At 38.8% G+C, this 23,458-nt stretch overlaps 1 protein-coding gene across 1 annotated transcript in view; it reads left to right on the top strand.

Moving 5' to 3' along the window:
- The window catches only part of ttyh2 (tweety family member 2), a 145,013-nt gene that overhangs the window by 71,505 nt on the left and 50,050 nt on the right, over positions 1 to 23,458 (top strand). The window contains exons 4-6 of the mRNA XM_043714740.2: positions 4,132 to 4,352; positions 14,163 to 14,258; positions 22,668 to 22,740. Of these exons, the coding sequence (XP_043570675.2) occupies positions 4,132 to 4,352; positions 14,163 to 14,258; positions 22,668 to 22,740 (390 nt within the window). The remainder of the gene's footprint in view (positions 1 to 4,131; positions 4,353 to 14,162; positions 14,259 to 22,667; positions 22,741 to 23,458) is intronic.

Raw genomic sequence — 23,458 nt, 5'->3', positions numbered from 1 at the left:
TTGTTTCATGTTCAGGTGCTTATCCAATTCTCTATTGAAAGTCACAATCGAAATCTGCTTCTGCCAATTCCATGGAGTGCGTACTAGATCCTAACCATTCCCCATGTAAAGAAAAGCTTTTCTCCTCTTGCATCCTATTTTTCTCCTATTGTGTGAGTTCCTTTGACAATCTGTGGTATTACTTTTGGATTCTCAACCCATTCTGAGTTTTGTGAGGCACAATAAATCTTTTTTGAATCTAACGCTAACCATTTCTGACTATTTCTTGCAACCTCAATGTGCACTAATTTCAGGTTTACAGGTAACTGTGCTGATACTTTTCCTTATGATATTAAATGTATTAGCCTTAAATTTACCTAGATTAGTCTGAAGTTTATTTTTGAAAAAAAAACAGGTAAAATCACCATAGTCTTACCTGACCAAATGGCTCCTCTCTCATTAGCGAGACAGTTGATGGTGGTTTAATCTGAGGGTCAGCACGCCTCAGGCAAGGGGAGAGATTGAGAAGGAGAGTCCTTCATGCTAACCCCCATCAATACTGGAATTGAATCCAAAGTATTGGCATCACTCTGTATTGCAAACCATCCACTCCGCCACCTGGGCTATTGTCAAGTATACATTAGCCACTTTGCAGTCCTCCAGTGTGTAACCACATTAGAAAGAAACCTGACAAATAATTTCTACAGTCTTGACAGTTTCACGCCTGACCCCCCTATATATGAATCCTATTAGGTGCCTTGCCTTTCTTCTTGTATTTCGAATTTAGGCATATGTTTTGAAAATCGTGCTCTAATTGTATTCCTTGCTTTTCAACCTTTCAGGATTCAACTCCTCTCTTCTGATGCAAAGTAGAAACTGTTTGTCTTTTTTTTGATTACCGTGTTCAAATTCAGAATCTTCTCTTCTCAGCATTCCCAACCACCTTTCCAACAATTCTCATCCTTGAAAAATTCCATTGCATTTGGTGTTCTTCTGTCCCTATCTTCAAATACATTATCCTGCTCTAACCTCTTAATTTCTTAATTTGTTTTTCAATATTGTTCTCGCAAATGTTTTTAATTGGTTTGCAACCTCATTGTCACCGGCATTCTAAAAGCTATGAGCAGTTTTCTTTTTAATGGAATGTATATGTTCTGTATCTTTGTAATCTCTCACTTTAAAAGAAAAATCCATTAATGTTCTATAATACTGAGTTAATTTCTTTTTGCACCTCACCACAACGCAACTAGTTCACTTTACATGATTTTAAGACAGCTTTATCCCAATACAGTACAGTTTCTGCACTGACTTTGCTGCGTTCTAGCTGAATTCTCAAACATTGAATTGTGCCAATTTCTCTCTGTGATCATCAACATTTAGCTCCTATATACAAATTACTTCATGACTCATACCCAGACCTAGAAGCACCTCTGCCATTTGCGAGCCTGTAAACAGATTGTGGAATTGGTCCTGGACATATTTTAAAATCTCCATTTCATTTTCTTTGTATTCCCATTCTCATGTAATGGATAAGTGAACTCATAGACTCATAGAGTCATACAGCACTGAAACAGATCCCACAGTTCAACTTGTCCAGACTGACCAAGTTTCCCAAACTAAACTTCCCACTTGTCTATGCTTGGCCCATATCCCTCTAAGCTTTTCCTTATTCATGTACCTATCCAAATGTCCTTTAAATGTTGTATCTGTACCTGCATCTACCACTTCCCCTGACGGTTCATTCCAGAACTACCTACTGTGTGAAAAAGTTGCTGCTTAGATGACTTCTAAATCTTTCTCCTCACCTTAAAAATATGCCCCCTAGTTTGAAGTCCCCCATCATAGGGAATAGACCTTTGCTATTCATCTTATCCGTGCCCCTCATGATTCTATAAATCTGTATAAGGTCACCCCTCAATCTCCTATACTCCAGTGAAAAAAGTTGCATTCTATCCAGCCTATCTTTATAACTCACATCGCCCAGTCCAAGCAACCTTCTGGTAAGTCTTTCCTGAACCCTCTACAGCTAATAATATTCTTCCTGTAGCAGGGTGACCAGAACTGAGAACTGTGTACAGTCTCCAAACGTGACCTCACCAATGTCCTGTACAATCTCCCAATTCAGTAGTCTGAGCAATGATCACATGCATGCTAAACAACTTCTTAACTATCCTATCTACCTGTGACTCAACTTTTAAAGAGCTATCTACCTGAACCCATAGGTCTCTCTGTTCGACAACACTACCCAGGGACATACCATTAACTGCATAAGCCCTGCCCTTCTTTCTTAAACCAAAATACAATATCTTGCAGTTATCCAAATTAAACTCCATCTGCCACTACTTGGCCCATTGGCCCAATTGATCAAGATTCCTTTGTAATCTTAGGTAAACTTCTTCACTATTCACTACACCACTAATTTTAGTGTCACCTGCAAACTTACTAACCATGCCTCCTAAATTCTCATCCAAATCATTTCTATAAATGACAAACAATATCCCTGCGGAACATCACTGGTCACAGGTCTCCAGTCTGAAAATAACCCTGCATCACCCACCTCTATCTCTTACTGTCAGGCCTATTTTGTATCCCTGAATCCCATGTATTCTAACTTTACTAATCAGTCTACCATGTGGAACATTGCCAAAAGCCATGTAAACAACATTTCTCACTCTGCCCATGTTTATCTTTTTATTCACTTTGTCAAAAAAATTTGTGCGACACGATTTCCTAATCAGTTCTTGTCTCTCCAAATGCATGTAAATCCTATCTCTCAGAATCCCTTCCAACAACTTACCCACCACAAATGTCAGACTCACCAGTCTATAGTTCCTAGGCTTCTCCTGACAGCCTTTCTTAAATAAAGGCACAACATTAGCCACCCTCCAGTCCTCCGGCACCTCATCAATGGCTGTAGATGATACAAATATCTCTGCTAGGGGCCTTCCAATATCTTAGGAGAAAGTGAGGATTGACTGCAGATGCTGGAGATCAGAGTCAAAAGCACAGCAGGTTAGGCAGCATCCAAGGAGCAGGAGAGTCGACGTTTTGAGCATAAGCTCTACATCAGGAATGTGGAGGGTGGGGGGGGCCAAGGGGGCTGAGAGATAAATGGGAGGGGTGGAACTGGGGCTGGGGGAAGGTAGCTAGGAATTAGATTATATTACTTAGTGTGGAAGAGGCCCTTCGGCCCAACAAGTCCACGCCGATGCGCAACCAACACAGACCCATTCCCCTACATTTACCCTTTCACCTAACACTACGGGCAATTCAGCATAGCCAATTCACCTAACATGCACATTTTTGAATTGTGGGAGGAAACCGGAGCACCCGGAGGAAACACACGCAGACACGGGGAGAACGTGCAAACTCCACACAGAGATGAAGGTGGGGAGGGGGCAATGGTGATAGGTCAGAGCGGAGGGTGGAGCAGATAGGTGGGAAGGAAGATGGACAGGTAGGAGGGCGGTGCCGAGTTGGAGGGTTTGATCAGGGATAAGGTGGGGGGAAAGGGAGATAAGGAAACTGATTAAATCAACATTTAAGGTCTGTCTTCAAGAAGACCGTTACCTGTCAACCGGCTCCTATTGTGAAAAGATAAATCAGTTGATGATATGACTTGGAGGTGCTGGTGTTGGACTGAGGTAGACAAAGTTAAAAATCACACAACACCAGGTTGTAGTCCAACAGGTTTATTTGGAAGTACCAGCTTTCTGAGATCTCCACAACCATCTGATGAAGGAGCAGCGCTCCAAAAGCTAGTGCTTCCAAATAAACCTGTTGGACTGTAATCTAGTGTTGTGTGATTTTTAACAGTTGATGATAAGAATCATCGATTGGAAACAATGAGGTTGAAAAATACATTTGCAGCATTTTATTTCAGTTGAAGAGTTGAAGTGTTTAATTTCATCCAACTACATTGTCACAGAAGACTGGGGAGGTCAAGTCATTGAGCATGTTGAAGGCAGATATAGATTCTTGATTAGTAAAGGGATCAAAAAATTTGGAGAGAAAACAGGAAAATGGGGTTGAGAAACATATCAACTATGATCAAGTTGTGGAACAGACTTGATGGGCTGAATGGCCTAATTATGCTGCTATATCTTATGGTTTTATGGCCTTGTGGATAACAATTTTTTTTAATTTGTTCAGGTATCTGGGACGACAAGTATCATGAAAGTTGATCTGAAACAGCATATAGAAAGACTTGATGAGATCTTTGCTCAAAGAATGGAGTTTATTCAGACACTGAAGTTCATGCAGCGGATGGCAGATTCAATTGTTTCGCAACTCTCTGGTCTCCCAACCTGGCATAATTTAAATTTGAACATGGCAGGAATAGCGGATAATATCAGCTATTATGAATATTACAGGTAAGGAGCAGCAGGAACACTACATTGCTGAAATAAATTAACAGTATCAACATTTTTATTAATAACATTTTTTCTGATTAAATGAAAGTCTTAGCTGCAAATGATACAAATTAATAAAAATTATTGCTTTGTTATTATTGAGTAATGGGTATTATGTAGGCCATCCTGCATGCTAAGTAATTGAGTACGCTGCTTTTTGGTTTTGAAATTAGCTTTACTTTGGGGGAATAAATCTCTCATAATGACACCTTCATGAGTTAAATATTTCTGTGGACACGATGTACTGATTGTCACTTGATAATACAGAACTTGAGAATTGTGAAAAAAGACATGCAATCAAAGGTTTTTGTCACGCACAGATCAGACAGCCTCATCAGACATATATCGTCACAATGTGCTTTCAAAACTCAGAAGATATTGACTAACGTTCAATATCATTCTGCAGTTTGGCAGCACTTTGTGAACAATTCTGAAGGGACTAATGATTACAGTAGCAACAAATATGAGATCATCAGTCAGGCTCACAAAGCTTATACAATCCATATATTTTCCTACATGGGATATTGGTGTGGCTGACTTGGTCTGTATTTGTTGCCTGTCTCTAATTACTATTGAGAAGGTAGTGGTGAGCTGCCTTCCATTTTGGCTAAGTAACAGTGAAGGAATAGAAATATATTTTCAAGTCAGAATGGTGAGTGGCTCGGAGAGGAGTGGGCAGCTGATGGTATTCCTATGTAGTTTCCATGACAGTAGTGGGCATCGTTTGGAAAGTGCTGTCTAAGGAAGTGAATTTCTGCAGTGTATCCTGTAGCTGGTATACACTGCTTCAATGGTGCAGGGAGTGAATGATTGTGGATATGGTGGCAATCAAGTAGGTTGCTTTATCCTGAATGGATTCAGCTTTCTTGAATGTTATTGGAGCTGACTCATGCAGCAAGTGAGGAGTATTCCAGCACACTTCCTGACTTGTGCCTTCTGGATGGTTAATATACTTGGGGGGGGGGGTCAGGAGGTAAGTTACTTGCTACAGGATTCTGAGCCCCTCACCTTCTCCTATAGCCACAGTATTTATATGGCTAGTCCAGTTCAGTTTTTGGTCAATGTAACCCCTGTATATTGCCTACATTAAACAATACCTTCTGGAGCTACATTCCCTAGAAAGCATCAGGTAACCATTTCCTCTCCAACATTGACTTCTTACCTTCAACTGGCCTTGACTATCACATAGAATTTGATTTTATTCCATTTCCCCTCTGCCCTCCCTGTTGTAAATCTAAAATATGGTCTGTATGGGATTACATGGCACACAGTGAGCAATTTCCAAAGTTTTAATCAATGATGGTGTATATTTAAATTGTGTGTACATATAAGGGGAATGCTAACAGTGGAAGTCAGAATGGGTACCTCATGGTAAACATTGGCATTAGTTTGGAATCCATCAAGGTGTATTGGGAAGTGTCAGAAACTGGTTTGGGAAGGGGAAATTATGTTATTGCATACATTCATAGTGTAGGAAAGGCACTGAGAGAAAGCGTAATTAAAAGCAGAGTTCGGGGTCTTGGGGGTGGTAGGGGGTGTATCCTTCCACATTTTTGTTATTTTTACAGCTCTGGCTGCAGTTTCTGGAGTAAACATTTTTTTAATGAAAATGTAAATATTTTTGCATTTTTTCGAATAAACATTTGGATGTTTGGATTACCATTGGTTTCCCTGTTATTTTATCACTACTTTTAGTTGGGTGGAGTGGGAGAAAGTCAAGGTTTGATATTGACATGTAAGTTTCTGCTCTGTGGGTAGGGAATGTATAGTTGTTGAAGACTAAGTGGATAGTGAGACTTTGAGTAGGGAAGGGTACGGGGTTGATAGAATGGACAAGGTATTTAATGGGCTGCTGAGCAACATTGTCCATTTAACATTAAGGCTGAATGTAAAACCCTTAGAGGTTTTGTTCCCTCAGCATTCTATGCTGAATGAGAGAATAACATAAGACGTAGAATAGAGTTACCTTTTAACTATTGTCCTTCAGCCATACCCAGTGGACTGAATCTGAGAGAAGTGAGGTGTATCTATGGAATTTGAGTTTGTGTTCTGTGCTAATTGGCAGTAAGGTGATAGGGAGCTGACCTGTAAATCCACATAAAGTCCCAGCTGTAATTAGAGTGTAGTCGAGAGTTTTAGTTAACGTCACAAACAATAGTCATTTAAGTTTCTTTTTCTGTTTATTCTTGTTCAAGGAAGTAGCCAGGTTAAAAAGAACATTATTTAAACTACGTAAACACATTGAGATGCTGATGTGGCAGACAGACAGACTCTGTGAAGGTGCAGTGTGACTGAGCAAGCATTAGCCCTAAGGCTTTTATTTGGAAATGGAATGTGACGATGAACACATACCACACCGAGAAAGACAAAGCAGTGTGGTTTAGTCAAGAGTGGGAATGAAGCACAGTCTTCGGAGAGAAGATCGGATGGCACCTGGGATGATAGGGAGTGGTGAGACCAGGAGTAACAGGTGCCTTGCCACTTTTTGGAAAATGTGAAAAACAAGGTGTAAATCTAAAATGGATCATTTTGGAATTAGCGTAACATACTGTCTACATAACTTGCACTGCATAAATATCTGATGAATCCTCATTGAGTCCAAGTACTATCTTGGGATATTTTCTGGTGTAGACTCTCTCAAAGTTGGCTTAGTGATCAATTGTTGAGCTATACCTTAAAGGTCCTGAGATTACTTCATCAAATAATCTACTGCAAAATAATCTCCAAATGTATTTTGCCCCAGTCTGTTCTTGGTGATGTGTAACAAATCCTCAGTATTACTTCGTGGGCGGCACGGTGGCACAATGGTTAGCACTGCTGCCTCACAGCGCCGGAGACCCGGGTTCAATTCCCGCCTCAGGCGACTGACTGTGTGGAGTTTGCACATTCTCCCCGTGTCTGCGTGGGTTTCCTCCGGATGCTCTGGTTTCCTCCCACAGTCCAAAGATGTGCAGGTTAGGTGAATTGGTCATGCTAAATTGCCCGCAGTGTTAGGTAAGGGGTAAATGTAGGGGTATGGGTGGGTTACGCTTCGGCGAGTCGGTGTGGACTTGTTGGGCCGAAGGGCCTGTTTCCACACTGTAATCTAATCAAAATCTAAATCTAAAAAAAAAATCTACTTATAACCTTGGACGTCCATGTGGAGGGGTGGGGAGATATGCAAGCCTCCAGAGGAGGAGGAAGTTACAACTAGATCAAATATAATTGGAGTTTTGGATATAACAAAGAGTTGGTTTGGGATATGTGGAATTTGTTAACAAACTGATGATCATGATTATAGATTTATAAAGAAACCTGCCAGTTTTGCTAAAGTCATTTTGTCTTAGCTTGAATTTTATTGTGTAATAGTTGTGTTGGAAAAAAATAGGGGTTGGGTAGATGTGAATTTAGGGAGTTGATCTCTCCAACTTACATAGGATATCTTGCTCAAGCAGACCACATGGCTCAAACAATCAGTGTTTACCTTTCACCTGAGCGAACTGAGAAAATCATCTTTACCACGTTGTTCCTTTGTTTACCTTTCCAACAATTCTGAATAAATGTAGCAAGCTGTGGAGGGAAGGCCGGAGATTGGCACTGATTTTATGCTGACAATAAAAACACAGCCAGTAGAGTAAGGTGGATACCCAAACAATGCTGTTAGTTATTCCATGCTTCTCCAGAGGATGTACAGTTGAGGTAACCCATACTGCAATCAATAGAAATCAAAGAATGCCCGCCTTACACTGTAGGTCTTTCTGTGAAAACCATTGAAAATATTGCACCTTGTTGAATGATATGTAATTGGGGTTTACCACTCTACCAAGTTCATAATTAAACTGATTATCTATTTAGGTATTTATCTTAAACATTTGTTTATCTTTGATTATTTTAGCTTTTGTCTTCATCCAATCATTTTTTTCACCATCTGAAAATTTAAATTAAAAATCTGGAGGTCAATAAGTATTTTGAACATCCTATTTTGCTGGGTGTGAATATTGTAATCATAGTCCTGTCCACTGACATCATAGCTGCATAACTCAGTGCCAAATTGGAACTGCTGTCAGGAAAGGGTAAAATAACAACACACATAACTAGACCCATCTGGATATCTTTGAGATCAGCAGCAAGAACTCTTTATTTGCTTTGAATGCAAAATCTGAGCGCTTGTGTCATCTAACTACTTTTCTCCCCTTTGGCTATTGGAAACAATGGACATGCTTTACAAGTTTTGGCATTTTACATGTGAGCTGAAAAATACTATATTCATTTTATTGGAAAGCTGCTGTGAAAATTTGTTCTGAAGGTTTAGTGCAGGTTAGTGGGATAGTTTTTTGTGTTAAATTTGCTATCAAGGAGACGTAATGCTGGTATTGAGACAATCAAATTATTTTCAGTTCACATGTATATTTAAGTGCTGCCACATTCTCCAAACATGGAACATTACTTTCCTTGTGTTTATGTCATGTCAAGTGATTGATTAGAAATCCAGTGAATTGGTATTCTAGTTGGAATCATGCTAAGCTAGTATCAGTGGATCCCAGCACTTTTGTTCAGATGACCTTTCAATTTTGTTCAAATCTCAATGAGATTATTAGAGCAGAAGTAATGCTCTATAGGCAATTTGGAGCCAACCTGTGAAAAGCTCAGGTCGGGGAGAATTAACACCAAGAGGAAATTTAATGCAAATATGTTCTTGCCGTTCAACTGCTGCATGAACAATAATTATATTTACACAAACAACAATATGTTGCACAACCTTTGGCCCATATAGTTGCTACAGTGAGAGGGGAACTGGATACATGTAAACAACATGTATGCATGTTGCATGCAGGCCATTGGGTCTAGTAGTTTCCAGAAAGGGAGGATTTGGAGAATAAATTACAGAATCTGAAGGCCTGAACGTTGTTATAATGTTTTGCCGACTGATCATGAAGTAATTGAGGATGGTTAACAGCATCCTGGGGCCTAACCATCTGATAAAGCAGGAAACAGTGGGATGATGATGCCCGTGGGGAAAAGAAAAGCCTTTGAAGGGAGGGTTGGCTGTATTTTCTGTGTGTTGTGAAGAGATTTTGTCATCCTGATAATCTCAGTGTGTTCATATTAAAAGGCTTCTTCTATAGTCAGGATTGTATTTTTAATATTTATTTAATCATTGTCCTTACAGCTGAGGAATATTAAAATTTTACAAGTAGCCAGTTCCTTAGTATAGTTTAAAAGTTTTAGATGTGGTCTGAATAAAATAAGTAGCAAAGACTGGGGTCAAATGATCATTGCACAGATATTCAATTACTGCATAGCTGTTTTTCTCTTTTTTAAATTCAAAAATCATCTTGTCATTTTGGGTCAGTTAGGGTAGGAATTTAAAATGTATCCTTTTTCCATTGCTAATGCTGCAGTTTATTTGGAGTTTCTAGTTTCCCATGCATTTAAAGTCTTCTCTCTGTAATTCTGGAGAAGCTGACTTGTGTTTTTCTCGTTGGCATGAGATGACTGCATCAAGAAGTCTTGAAGCTTTGGATTTCTTTCCTTGTTTTATGTGTCTAAACACTGAAGTGTGTATTACTGTGGTTAGGATGTATAACAAACATGTTCTCATTATTGAGTAATGTTGACAATATTTGACTCTATCAATTCATCTGACAATTGGCCAGATAATGCATTGGAGTCAAACAACCAGACATTTGTGTGCTCTCTCTCCAGTAAAATGTTATCTCAAGCTTTAGTAATGGGATTTTATCAGCCTATTCTTAGAACTTGTGGGATTTTAATTAATTTTGATTAAGCGCTTCAATCAATTATGCACAAATTTGAGCCACCTTCCTCAATACAAGCTGAGATTAATGTGGAGAGAGCGTGTAGGTACTTGTAAGCGAGATGGACCAGTTTGATGAGCAGAATATCATTACAGTTGGGCAGCAGCTTTTTCTTCATTACTTTGTGGAGGCACGGGATTTTACAGGATGCAAAGAGAGCAACAGCCCATTGTATTTGTGCCAAATCTTTGAAAGAGCTATCAACTGTCCAATTCCCCTGCTCATTTCCGTATGTGTAAAGACTGAAGTTTTAATTTTACTACATATTTGATGATGGTTAGAAATGGGAAAAGGACTGTTTCAAGACTAAGGATTATGGAAAGGGTTGCTACACTTGTAAAAAAATAAATGATCTTATACTCAATTTAAGTGTTGTTTACACAGCTGTTTGCTCAAGTAATGGGGGAAATCTAGTTGCAGATAAGTTGGAGGAATATGAATGAATTGTGATTTGGCTACAAACAGCTAATTGGTATGGGAAATAATGATTGGTTGTTGACGATAAAGGCCTTCTGCATGCCATTGAACAGATTGTGACTGTGAATGTTTGTGTCAGAAGTCATTGGACTGGAAGGCACTGACCTTTTTTGTGCATCAAAAGGAAACACCTCAAGGGTGAAGAAAGGCAGTTTGTTTCCCCTCATCAGTCACTGTAAATTGTGGCTCTTAATCAATAAATCAAAGACTTAATACATGTGAACCAATTACCACGTACCTCCTGCAAACAAGGGGAAGTATCTGGAGAAGGAAGATCGAGGAGTGGCAAGTCTTGACAAACCAAAAGATCATTTTAGTGGACCCAGTGGACAGGCACCATTGGACTGCCTTCTCGGTCTAATCCTCTGCCCATAACACCATTTCAATGTTTCTTTCTGTTTGACTGTGTAGTGGGAACTATATGCCAACAGTCATAATTGTTGACCTTAACTAGAATTTTTTTTAATAAATAGCAATTCTTGTTAAATGTAGTAGCCTGGCCCATGCTTTTGTCAACATATCACTAAAATAAAAATAAATTGGGGAATTTTGTGTCCTTTTATAAAATCTTTAATGTTTGCGACAGCTCCAGGAAGAGCAGGATTTGCTTTACAATGTCCTACCCCGGGGAGGAATACCATAAGTTTACAGTTTTTGTCTTTCTGAAGTATTCATTCAATCATGACAGAGGAAATTTCATTATCTGGCATTCAATTATCCGCCAAGACTGCAAGGCTCTGATGCTTGGCTAAACTATGTGATTTGGATGTGAGCCATAAGTGGTATAGTTAGTAAGTTTGCAGATGACACCAAAATTGGAGGTGTAGTTGACAGCGAAGAAGGTTATCTCAGATTATAACAGGATCTTGATCAGATGGGCCAATGGGCTGAGAAGTGGCAGATTCAGATAAACACAAGGTGTTGCATTTTGGGAAAGCAAATCTTAGCAGGACTTATATAACTTAATGGTAATGTCCTAGGGAGTGCTGCTGAACAAAGAGACTTGAAAGTGGAGTCGCAGGTAGATAGGATAGTGAAGAAGGCGTTTGATATGGTTTCCTTTATCAATCAAAGTATTGAATACAGGAGTTGGGAGGTCATGTTGCGGCTGTACAGGACATTGGTTAGGCCACTATTGGAATATTGTGTGCAATTCAGGTCTCCCTCCTTTCGGAAAGATGTTGTGAAACTTGAAAGGGTTCAGAAAAGATTTACAAGGATGTTGCAAGGGTTGGAGGATTTGAGCTATAACGAGAGGCTGAACAGGCCGGGGCTGTTTTCCGTGGAGCGTCGGAGGCTGATGGTGACCTTATAGAGGTTTACAAAATTATGAGGGACATGGATGGGATCAGAGAGTCCAGAACTAGAGGCCATAGGTTAGAGTGAGAGGGGAAATATATAAAAGAGACCTAAGGGGCATCTTTTTCACGCAGAGTGTGGTACATGTATGGAATGAGCAGCCAGAGGAAGTGATGGAGGCTGGTGCAATTGCAACATTTAAGAGGCATTTGGATGAGTATATGAATAGGAAGGGTTTGGAGAGATATGGGCTGGGCGCTGGCAGGTGGAACTAGATAGGGTTTAGATATCTGATCGGCATGGACGGATTGAACTAAAGGGTCTGTTTCCGTGCTGTACATCTCTATAACTCTATGACTCTGTTATCTGGCATTCGATTATCCGGAAGTCGATTAACTGAACAAAATACTCCCCACCCATGTTCTTCAGATAATCAGGTTCCTCTGTATCTAAGTACTCTGGAGTAAACTGTTGAAGTTTCAGAAAGTATATTCTTTTAGAATATAGTCTTGAACAGTCTTTAGAACAGTCTTGTTAAAGACTGACTTAAAAGTATTTGAATGGATTTAGATATGGTAGACAAAAAAAAAGTGCCTTTAGATACTGGTGCAGGTACTTGTGGACACATTGCAGGGGAGATGGGAGAAAGACCTTGTTTACACAATGGTGCTGACATGGAATCCATTGTCTGTGAGATGGTGATAGTAAAGAAAACTCTTGAAGGAGATGGGTATTTGAGGAAAATAAAGTTAGAATTACGGGATAGAATGGAAGAATGGCACTAACTAGTTTGTTTTACAAGGAGAATTAATGGGTACCCATATGACTTTATCGGATATTGCTCAATTAATTTGGGTCATTAATCCATTTAGTTCCTTTAATTGAAACAAACTCCCTTTATTAGAATATTGATATTTTCTAACCAACCTGTTCGAATCAATGCAAACCACTTCCTGTTGACAAATCTCTATTCAGAGTTTGTCTTCTCTGAATTTGGAAAGTTATTACAGATAACTGTATGATCAATTTGCAGCTGAGGTTCTGAGAGCCGAAAGGGAAGTAAGACTTTGTGGTATCTCTGGTATTTTTGATTGAAGTAAATGCTGTTGCTGCAGCTCTTGTGTTGCATTTTTTAACAACATGCCATGGGATGCAATCCCTTAACTTCTGAAATCACAGGCTGCATTGTTCATGCTAAATTCCAGTTGGATTTAGTCATCAGTTTAAATCCACTAACAACTTATTTGAATGTGCTTGTGTACATTTTGTCTGTGGCATCTTAGCCACCGGAGGTGTGGAACAAAAACCAAAGAAGTGCAGATGCTGCAAGTCAGAAACAAAAACGGGCAGTACTGGAAACACTCAGCAGATCTGACAGCATCTGTGGAGAGAAAGCAGTTAACATTTTGGGTCCAGTTACCCTTCCTCAGATCTAATGTTCTGAGTTTAAGAAGAGACACTGCACCCAAAACTGGGAAACCAAGTTCAAATCCCACCATGGCAATTGGTTATATTTGGATTTAATTTTAAAAGTCTGGAATTAGTGTAATGACTGTAAAGCTGTTGTCAATTGTCAGGAAAGACCCATCTGGTTTCCCTGTAGGGAAGGAAACTGTCATCTTTACCTTGTCTAGCCTATATGTAACTCCAGATCCATAGCAATGTGGTTGCTCTCATCTGCCCTGACTTCTCTCTGGGCATTTAGGAATGGGTAATGAATATGAGCCTGGCCAGTGATGTCCACATCCTGTGAATGAATTTAAAAAAAACATGGCTCATTATTATCAATGTAATTCTACTGCCAAATAAAGTTTAGGTTTTGTGGGTATCACTTCATCCTCTATGAAAGTTTTTGATTCAAACCTCAAGCTAAGACTTCACAGCTAACATTCCAGCATTGTACACAGGGAATGCTGTATTATTGGACTTTATTATCTTTTGTATTAGCTTGAGAACTTATCTGTCTGCCCACCTTGCCAAATTAAATCATATGGTATAGAATTCTTCCTGTCTCCTTAATATTTAAAAAGATTAATTAGTAATACTTGAATGAATTAATAATCTAACAAACATATAACCTGTCCCTCATAATTTTTAGAATTTTAAAAGGTTACTGTTGGCTCATATTTTTAAAGAGCTTCATTTGAAGCACTTTACCTTCATGCATATAACTTCCTTAATGTAACTGTCATTTCAGGTGGATGGCATATCTTCTGCTCCTCATTATTGATCTGGTTGTTTGTCTGGCAGCATTCTTAGGTCTGGCTAAACGATCCAGGTGGCTTCTCACAATGTGAGTATCGCATTGGCTTTGTATCATAGAATGCATAATCTTTGTAGAACAATACATAGTAAGAAACATAAACTTTCAACAAATGATAACTTATACATAAAGTATTTTTTTGTCAGCTTTGAAGCAGATTAATACTGATGGTTTCTTTTTGGTGCCTGCATTTCAAGGATAGAGAAGCTACAAGCTCCCCTTTTCCCTCATTTGTAATCTTCGTCAATTTTACTGGTGTCTGTAGGATCATAACTGTGAACTCTTGATGATATTTTAACTTGAGCAATTGAGAAGATTCAAGAAAGGTATGTTGAATCACGGTCCCTTTTTGCTGAAATACTCTGCATGATATATTTTCAGGAAACAATCTCACCCAAGTAAAGTTTAGGTTTGAGTTCTAGATGCTGCTAATTTGCCAATTTTATTGGGACAGTGGATCAATACAATTGACCTTCAAGTTAAGTACCAGTTTCATGGCACTTAACCATATAATAAGTCCCATCAGCCCTATCAAATGACTTTATCATCAATGAGATCTAATCTACAATGTTCATTTAGGAAAGTATGCAGAATGAGGCCCCTCCTTCAAATTGCTAGGATTAGGCACAATGGGCCTAATTTTAATTCAGCTGTGTAAAAATGATTTTAAAATGAAAACTATCTGGCAAGGAGAAATTTATATGCAGTAGTTTGTGTAAGATTTTTATTCCTGAATTACCCCATGCTATTCTATGACATAAATTGCCATTCAGTTCTTCATATCCTCACACCTGTTGCCATGAGAGATTAAAATTGAAATATTGTGTAAATGCAAGGAAGGAGCTATAGTGATAATTAATTGTAGTCAATGATGGGTGTGCATGTCCTGCACATCCATCCAGAGTAAGACTACATGTTGGAAGCACCATTTCAGTTCACTTCACCAAATGTATCTATTATCATCAACTTTTAGTGTTGTATTTAGAGCAGGGAGTCCACTAGCTCAGTTGGTTGGATGGCTGGTTTGTGATACAGAGTTGATACCAACAGCACAGCTGAAGGACTCTCCTTCTCAACCTCTCCCCTCTCCTGAGGTATATTGACCCTTAGGTTATACCATCACCAGTTATGAGAGGGCAGCCCTCTCGATGGGTATAACTGTGACAACTTTATTCAGAACAGAAAGAGGGTGTTAATTTCTATTTGACACACCTGTAAACTTTTAAAGTGGAAGTGATGTCTTGGAAACAGTTGACCTGTTTTCCTTTAGATATAAATCTTCTTTCATTTACCTTCAGTTGTGGCCTATGCCATCCGAGTTGGAACTTGCTTTCACAAATGCTTGCATATTTCATATATTTTCTAGCTATAATCAATTTGGTATGTTCCCAGAGAAGAGCTGCAGGATCTCTGAATTGAAAACGGAAAATAGTGGAAATTTAAAGCTGGTCATGTTTTGAGTATGTTACCTTCAGCAGGATTTTTAAGAGGTAGCTTAAACCTGCTTGACGATCACATGAGATACAAGCTGATTTTATCTCTACTTTTGTTGAAAAGAACACTGTTAATTGATGACAACCCTGTGCCAGACATTGCTGGAAATGTTGTATTGATGCAATGTTAGATTAAATCTTGAGACTTGTGTTGGTGAGTGAACTAGTTGGCTTCCTTTGCACACATCCTGTAATGAAACTGAAATATTTGGTTAGGAATTTGAGCAATTAAAAAAAACATTTCCGTGCTGTTAGAGGAGTGGCTCAGAAAAGCAGTCTCTCCCTATACTCTGTTTACCAGTAAAAGGGTTATTATTTTCACTCAGTGGAATAACTATTGATTTTCTGACCTGATTTCTGCTACTGCTATAAAATCTAATTGCCAGTGTTCTTGTTAATAATTTATTTAACAGAAAAGCTTTGCCACGTGCTGCACACTATAAATTATTTTGAAGTTTGTATTCTAGTTTATATTTGTAACACCTACATTGAAAATAATAGAAGCTGAAGAAGTTTGCAAAAAGATGTGCATTGTGCTGAAACAGTTGATAGACGTCTTGAGAACCAATCTGTATCCTTCTGCAGTTTGTTTGTCCAATAGACTTCAGCTCTTAGCATCCTAAAACAAGGAGACCAGCATTAAGTCATAAAATCCCTACAGTGTGGAAAGAGGATGTTTAGCCCATTGAGTCTGCACCAACCCTCCAAAGAGCGTCCCTCCCAGACCCAGCCCCCAACCCTGTCCCTGTCACTCTGCATTTCCCATGGTTAATGCACCTAGCCTGCACATCCCTGAATGCTGTGGGGCAATTTGCCATGGACAATCCACATAAACTGCACATCATTGAACTCCAAGAGGAAACCAGAGCACGCTGGTGGAAACTCACACAGACACGGAGAATATGTGCAAACTCCACACAGAGGGTCGTCTGAAGCTGGAATTGAACCCAGATCCCTGGTGCTGTGAGGTAGTGCTAACCACTTTGCCACTGTTCTACCCAATCATTCAACTGCATTAATAAGCTTTGATTCTACTGCAACAAGTGTAATGCAGACTGAAATTTCTCTTTCCACTCATCTCTTGCCCTCTCTTTATGTTTCACTCTTTAAAAATAACTTTAAAGATCAAGTTGTTCTAGGTCTTGAATGATTATTATTGAATTATTGAACAGGTCTCAGAAGCTACTGTCCCAGATAATCACCAAGTCAGTCAGCCAATCAATTAAGTATATATTGTAATCATCATTTAAGTAATCATATAACCCAGACTATCAAAACTGAGTTTTTATCTCAGTGTGTGTAGTTAGTTGTTAACAGACCCCCAACTGCCTATCTCAATAAAAGCCTTAGTCTCTGCAGTATATGTTTCATGGGCTAAAATGCAGAAAACCACAAGTCAGGTCAGCAGCAAGTGGGCACTGGAAGCTGGTGATAGGAAGCATGTGTTAGAAGCTAGCCACGGCAGGTTGGCAGCAATATCAGTTGTGGCAAGTTCTTTTCTTAACTGCCACCTATTATCTACCAGAATTCAGAGCTGAATTTCACCTGTAACAACCAGGACTAAAGGCTACAACTATACTAAAAGACAGCAACCAAAATGGAGAAACAATGGTGGGTACAGTGTCGCAGGGGAGTAAAAAGGGAGGTCATGCAGTGTCCAATTTAAAAAGCACTACAGTTTCTGTAAGAGGCCCAGGACTGCTCCAATTTGGCAAAGCGATTTTAAAAATGAAGTACAGCTCAAAACTAGAAAAAAATCCTTCTACCCATTGTTAAGACAGTAATCATTGTGCAGAGTTGTATTTTTCCTGAGAAATAGGACCAAAGCAGAAAAACTGATTTTCTTTTGGTGCATGTACCAAATATAAAGGCATTGAGCAACTACTTTTGTTAAAAGCAGAAAATGTTAAAAGAAAGAAAGCAGCAATCTCTAAAGCAGCACCAAATAACACAGAGACAACACAAAGCAAATATCTGAACATGGATTATCACTCTAATGACGTTGTCAGAATTTCATTGATTAAAAGAAAGAATGAATCTTCTCTCCATGGATCAATATGCTGTTTGGAAAGACAAACAGCCAGTCTTCTTATTACTCAGGGAAACAAAGGTTTGAGAAGAATAAAAACTTATGGTATTTCTAGTGATGAACATAAAGATCCTGACAAAATTTTCCTATCTTTGGAAGATCAGTTTAAAATCAACCCAACTTCAGGACACACAGGTTTGAGTTTGCAGCATGCCACCAACAACATAGTGAAGCAATGAAACCATTTCAGAGGCAGATGTCAAGGTAAAGCGACAGGATGTGATTTCACCAAAGCGAAATTAGCTGAAAGGCTGATGGAATTGACCATTGCCTCTATACCTATCAGGTCTTTCTGAAAGGCAGTCCTGGGCAAACCTTGAGATGGCACCATTGGTACACTGCATCAATGGATGAAGGACACAAGATTGAGGAAACATTTGCAGGACAGCAGTCTCTGCATGTACTTGACTCTGCAATGACGACTGCATGTGTCAACAAGATCAATAAAACAATCAAATCTTGTCAGGGATGAAGATTATCTCCCCTGTAAAAGCAATGAATAGTATTTTGTGACATGCAAGGTTTGTTCCAAAAGAGGACATTTGGCTAAAGTGTGCAAGAAGTCCAATTGCTCAGAGAAAACCAAAGAGCACAAGAATTCTCTATGGTAAGCAAGCAAATTACCAATTCCAAGAGGTAACTACAATGTTACAGCTTACAGACAGCAGTCAGAAAGCACATGATCAATTTGACACACCACATGGATGCGGTCAGAAAACAGAGTCCTTTATCTCTGTCTAATTCTCCAAAAGGAACTAACAACATGCACTACATGCTGAGATAGACACTCGAGCAAGTACCAATATCATCCCTTTACTTACCTTACAAAGGATGTACTCAGGAAACTGGCATAGTGTGGTACAGTCCACACACGATAAGCTAACGACTTAGAACAGGTATGACATCTGGGACATTAGCATTATCCATGTTACATTTCCGAATGACTTCTCAGGATAGGCACTTGAAACCTTTCATAGGTATCATTTCCATGTCTACAATGTCTATTTGAGAAGATCGAATATCAATGTAAAGTATAAAGCAGACTCATAACTGACTATTCCCAATGATTTTGGCCGACTTTGAAATTTTGCTAAAAAAAAACAAAGATTTTCCTTGACCTAAAGTAGATATGATCAAATCTGAAATTGGAGGTATTCATGATGAGCATGGCAAATTCAACAAGCTATGTCTTTACATCCAGCTGCAACAGTTCAAGAAGCTCACCATCAATGTGTGGCCCAAAAATATGCAATGTGTCTTTTGAGCAAACACATCCTTCCTGGTCATTCAGAAGTGAGCTCAGATATTCGAAAAAAGTGATCATTTATTGGGCACAAGACAACCATTTGGCCCATCATGTCTACACTAATTGCCTTTAGAGCAATCCAGTCAATCCCATTCCTCTCCTTCCCATTTAGGCCTTTGGAAGTTTGAATTCACTTACTATTTTCAAAATAAAAAAATTATAGTTTGTCATTGATATTTATCAATTTCAACACAGCATAAAAGCTCAGAGTTGACTAAATTGGTTTTCCAGGGTAAACAATGTTTAACTTATGAATTAAATAAATCAATGCCTGTATTTAATAATTCATCTAGAAAAGGGGTAGTGCTTGAAGCTAATGCAGTGCTCATCTTTAAACAGGGCGACAGAAGAGATATAATTCGCTACTAGGAATTATAAACCAGTCAGTTTAATATCAGTGATAAGAAAAATAATTGTCTCTTCGCTAACCGGTAAAATAGAAGAACATCTGGAAACATAAAATGTAGCAATGAATAGTTGGTATGGATTTCAAAAGGGAAAATTATCATTTGGAAGGTGTGAATTTAAATGGGACAGAGGAAGAAAAGGATTTTCGAAGATCTAATGCCAACATGATACAACAGTTCACATAGTTAGCCAATCCATATAAAAAAAATTAACCAAGTGCCTGTGTCAAACCCTGGTTTGACCAGACATGGAGTACTCATCTTGGCAGTAGGAAAAGGATTTAAAACAAGTGCAGAGACGATTTACCCAGGCCAGAAATGTGTGGCTATATCAGGAATGGATTGACAATCTGTGACACTTTTCTCTTATAAAAAGGCGGCTGTGTGGTGACCTCATGGAGGTCTTTAAAATTAAGACAAATTTTGAGAGGACACAATGAAAGTCCATATCACCAAGAAATCCAAAAGGAAATGTAAAGAAACTTGTTCCCTTGCGGTTTCAAGTTTCAGATATTCATCACCCTCTGGGGAATGATTGAAGTGAATAGTAAAGATGCATTTAATGGGAAACTAGGCAAGCATTAGAGGGGGAAGGGAGCCAATGGTTATCATTGTAGGTTCAGATGAGGAAAGATAGAAAGTGGAGGATAAAACATGACATTGTTGGACAGAATGGCCGATTTCTATCTCTTATGTCCTATGGAATTGGATAAGTAAATATAGGATGAAACTAGCATCAAATTACGCAGTTATAAGTTATAGCTGCTGCAAAACAGCTCAAGTGTTAAAATACTATTCCATTACTGTCGACACGATGCACAGATGTTGAAAGAATGTTGTCTTGTGTGATAGGGTTCAGCTGGCTAATGTGTTTCACCATTTTCACAGGGGAATCAGCACCTGATCATGTAGCAGCCTAATGCTTTCCAGCACATCTTAAAACATTATTTGTGTAAAGCTTTCTAATCCTAAGTATATTATTTATTCATTGGTTTAAGAGAAATCATAATTAATTGGGAAGCATAATTTTTACCATTCTATTTCTTTCATTCTGTGTCATTAAACTTTACACACTCTGCAGCCTTCGGTTCAAGCAAGGAACCTAGATTTGAGCTGTATACTGTTCTGACAGACTACTTACAATGCTTTCACCTCACTATAATGCAGATTTTGGCAAAAGCCCAGCTCACTCTCTGTCTATGTTTGGATATGGAAGCTGCCTCCTTCACCTGATCTATTTTTATGGGATTTTGTGAAGTATTAACTGACTTAGTCCCCACTTCTGGTATTCTGAATGCTTTGATCTGGTTTAGTCACTGATGTCATTGATTAATATTTATATGAATGATATATTAATAACATGTTGCATAATGTTAATTATCGCATTTTACTGGAATAAATGCAAATGCTAATATGAAAACCTGGACCTGAGAATGTGTAATGAAAATGCATCTCCATCGTGCCAGTCAGCATTTTTGAGTGATGCTTGATGAAAAAAGTTAATGGAGGCAGATAATGCAACTGGGAGGTTCGTATTGTGCTGCTTTCCAAGCTGGAGTTTATTACAGCTCAGGGTAAAAGCTCCTTAAGTGCATGACAAACAAACCAACTGAATTTGTGAGCTTAGTGGCATAGTGAGGTAAGCAGTGACAAACTAAGCCTTCATTCCCTGCTGCTTTGGTACTGAGTGTCCTAGCCAACACATACAAGCCTTTCAACAATAGAGTTTTTCTTTCATGCATACATGAAGTTCAGCTGCACTTTGCCATGGCAATGCTGCCTTACATACAACTAGAGTGTGGGAATTGCAGAGGTTATGCTAAGGCACCTAAAAGACCAGAGAATTTAGTTTTGCTGTGCTCATTTCAGAAAATAGGAGTACTGAGCAATACCTTGGGATGAAATATTAAATTAATAAACGGCTGTATCAGAAATTTTTTAAACCCAGTTGTGCTACTTATTTCTGGTGCGTCAGTATTAATTGCTAAATTAAAGCTGACAATTAACAGTGACAGGCTCTTCTGATATGTTTTCTTTGGAAAACCTGACTCTTCTTTGATCTATGTAAAACTTATTACACTTTAATGCTGCTCCAAAACAATGGATAAACAATGGATTTTAGTTTATAGGACACTTGGAAACAGCTTCTGTATTGTCTAAGCTAGGCAAAAGATTGTGGAAAATTCAAATATTAAGGTGTGCTTCCAACAGCTGTCGGTCTAACAGATTTCCGAAATTATTCTAGTCCCATTTGCCAGAATTTGGTCCATATCCCTCTAAACCCTTCCTATTTGTGTCTCCATCCAGGTGCCTTTTAAATGTTGTAATTGCACCAGCCTCCACCACTTCCTGTGGCAGCTCCTTCCACATACAAACCACTTTGCATGAAAAAGTTGTCCCTTCAGTCCCTTTTAAATCTTTCCCCTCTGACCTTAAACCTATGCTCTCTCATTTTCAACTCTACTGACCTGGAAAAAAGATCTTGGCTATTCATCCTATCCATGCCCTTCATGATTTTATAAACCTTTATAAGGTCACCCTTCAGCCTTTTAACACTCAAGGGAAAATAGCCCCAGCATATTCAGCATCGCTCTTGCTCAAATCCTCCAACCCTGGCAACATCCTTGTAAATCACTTCAGCAACGTTTCAAGTTTAACAACATCTTTCTAAAAGCAGGGAGACCATATTGAATGCAGCATTCCAGAAGTGGTCGAACCAATGTCTAAAGGAATATTTTTATAAACTACCAAAATAATATGCAAAAGAACCCCTCGAAAATAGTGTGCTCTGCAACATGCAGAACAACATTACACTATTGAACAGGAATAAATGCTTATAAATTCACGGGGGAAGATCATGAGAATGAAAGTAGTGTAATGTAGTGAACCAGCATAGGAGTAAGGGATGAATGGCTACCCTGTGTTTTGAACATTTTAATTCTAAGATAAAATCCTGCAAAAGTAAAAAAAATTATGCAGGATAAAATATTTTCTTCAATTATGTTGCAACGTTAAACATATGGAATCTGACCTCAATTGATATTATGTGTCCTACTGTGTCTAAGAGCTTTATCTATCATTAAATTCCCAGTAATGTCATTGTTCTGTTTGAAATTCATTATGTTTATATTTTGTTTTTTGCAGAATGATCATCAGTGGAGTCCTGACTCTAATCCTTAGTTGGGGATCCCTGGGTCTGGATATCTCTGCAGCTGTGGTAAGTGATGGAATGACTCTTTTGACCTTTCCTGTTGTCTGTGAAATTTCTAGTAAGTGAATATTGGGTAGAAAATGGTACATGCAAAACAGGAGCAATTTTGTAGAAACTAAGAATTTAGATGTTAGTGCATTGTGCACTTTTTTTGGAATCACAGCCTGTTTTGAAAATGGGAGGTGAGGAGATGGGAGACAGCATCAGGAGAGGAAATTCTGATATTTTCGCATTGTTACAAAACCTTCCTAATGGAAAGCGTACATTGCACATGGATCAAGCAGGAAGGTAATTGAAGCAGTGAATTGGCAAATCGATGGTAGTTTAGACCTTGGTTGAAGTCCCACCTCCTCCAGAGGTGTGTCATAACCTATCTGAACAGGTTGATCAAAAATAGTTTTTGGGGGTTTTTCAATTTCGCTCATGGTACATGAGAACCATGGGGTTTCAGAGACTCACTTATTTAAAGAAAGCAGCAAGGAAACAGATGCTTGCTGTTGAGGACCTCCACTACACATTGAGTGAATCAGTATGGTGTGCCAGGGAGGATGGAACACTAAACAACGCCTGGAAGGGGATGTTGGTGGAGGTTCTAACATTACAGGTGCATGCTGCATAAATGCCATAGTGGTAATGCCACTTGAGTAGAAGAAACACAGTCTCACAGATTGACCTCTCTGTATGCCATTTGTTAACTGGTAGCCTGGCTACATAATTGTCTGGC

Source organism: Chiloscyllium plagiosum, unplaced genomic scaffold (genome assembly GCF_037043375.1).
Source record: "Chiloscyllium plagiosum isolate Xiang-an unplaced genomic scaffold, Cpla_swu_hap1 HiC_scaffold_25, whole genome shotgun sequence".
In the NCBI taxonomy this organism is placed as follows: Eukaryota; Metazoa; Chordata; class Chondrichthyes; order Orectolobiformes; family Hemiscylliidae; genus Chiloscyllium; species Chiloscyllium plagiosum.
Note: the sequence above shows the minus strand (reverse complement) of the source record. Positions and strands in the feature narration are given on the sequence as shown.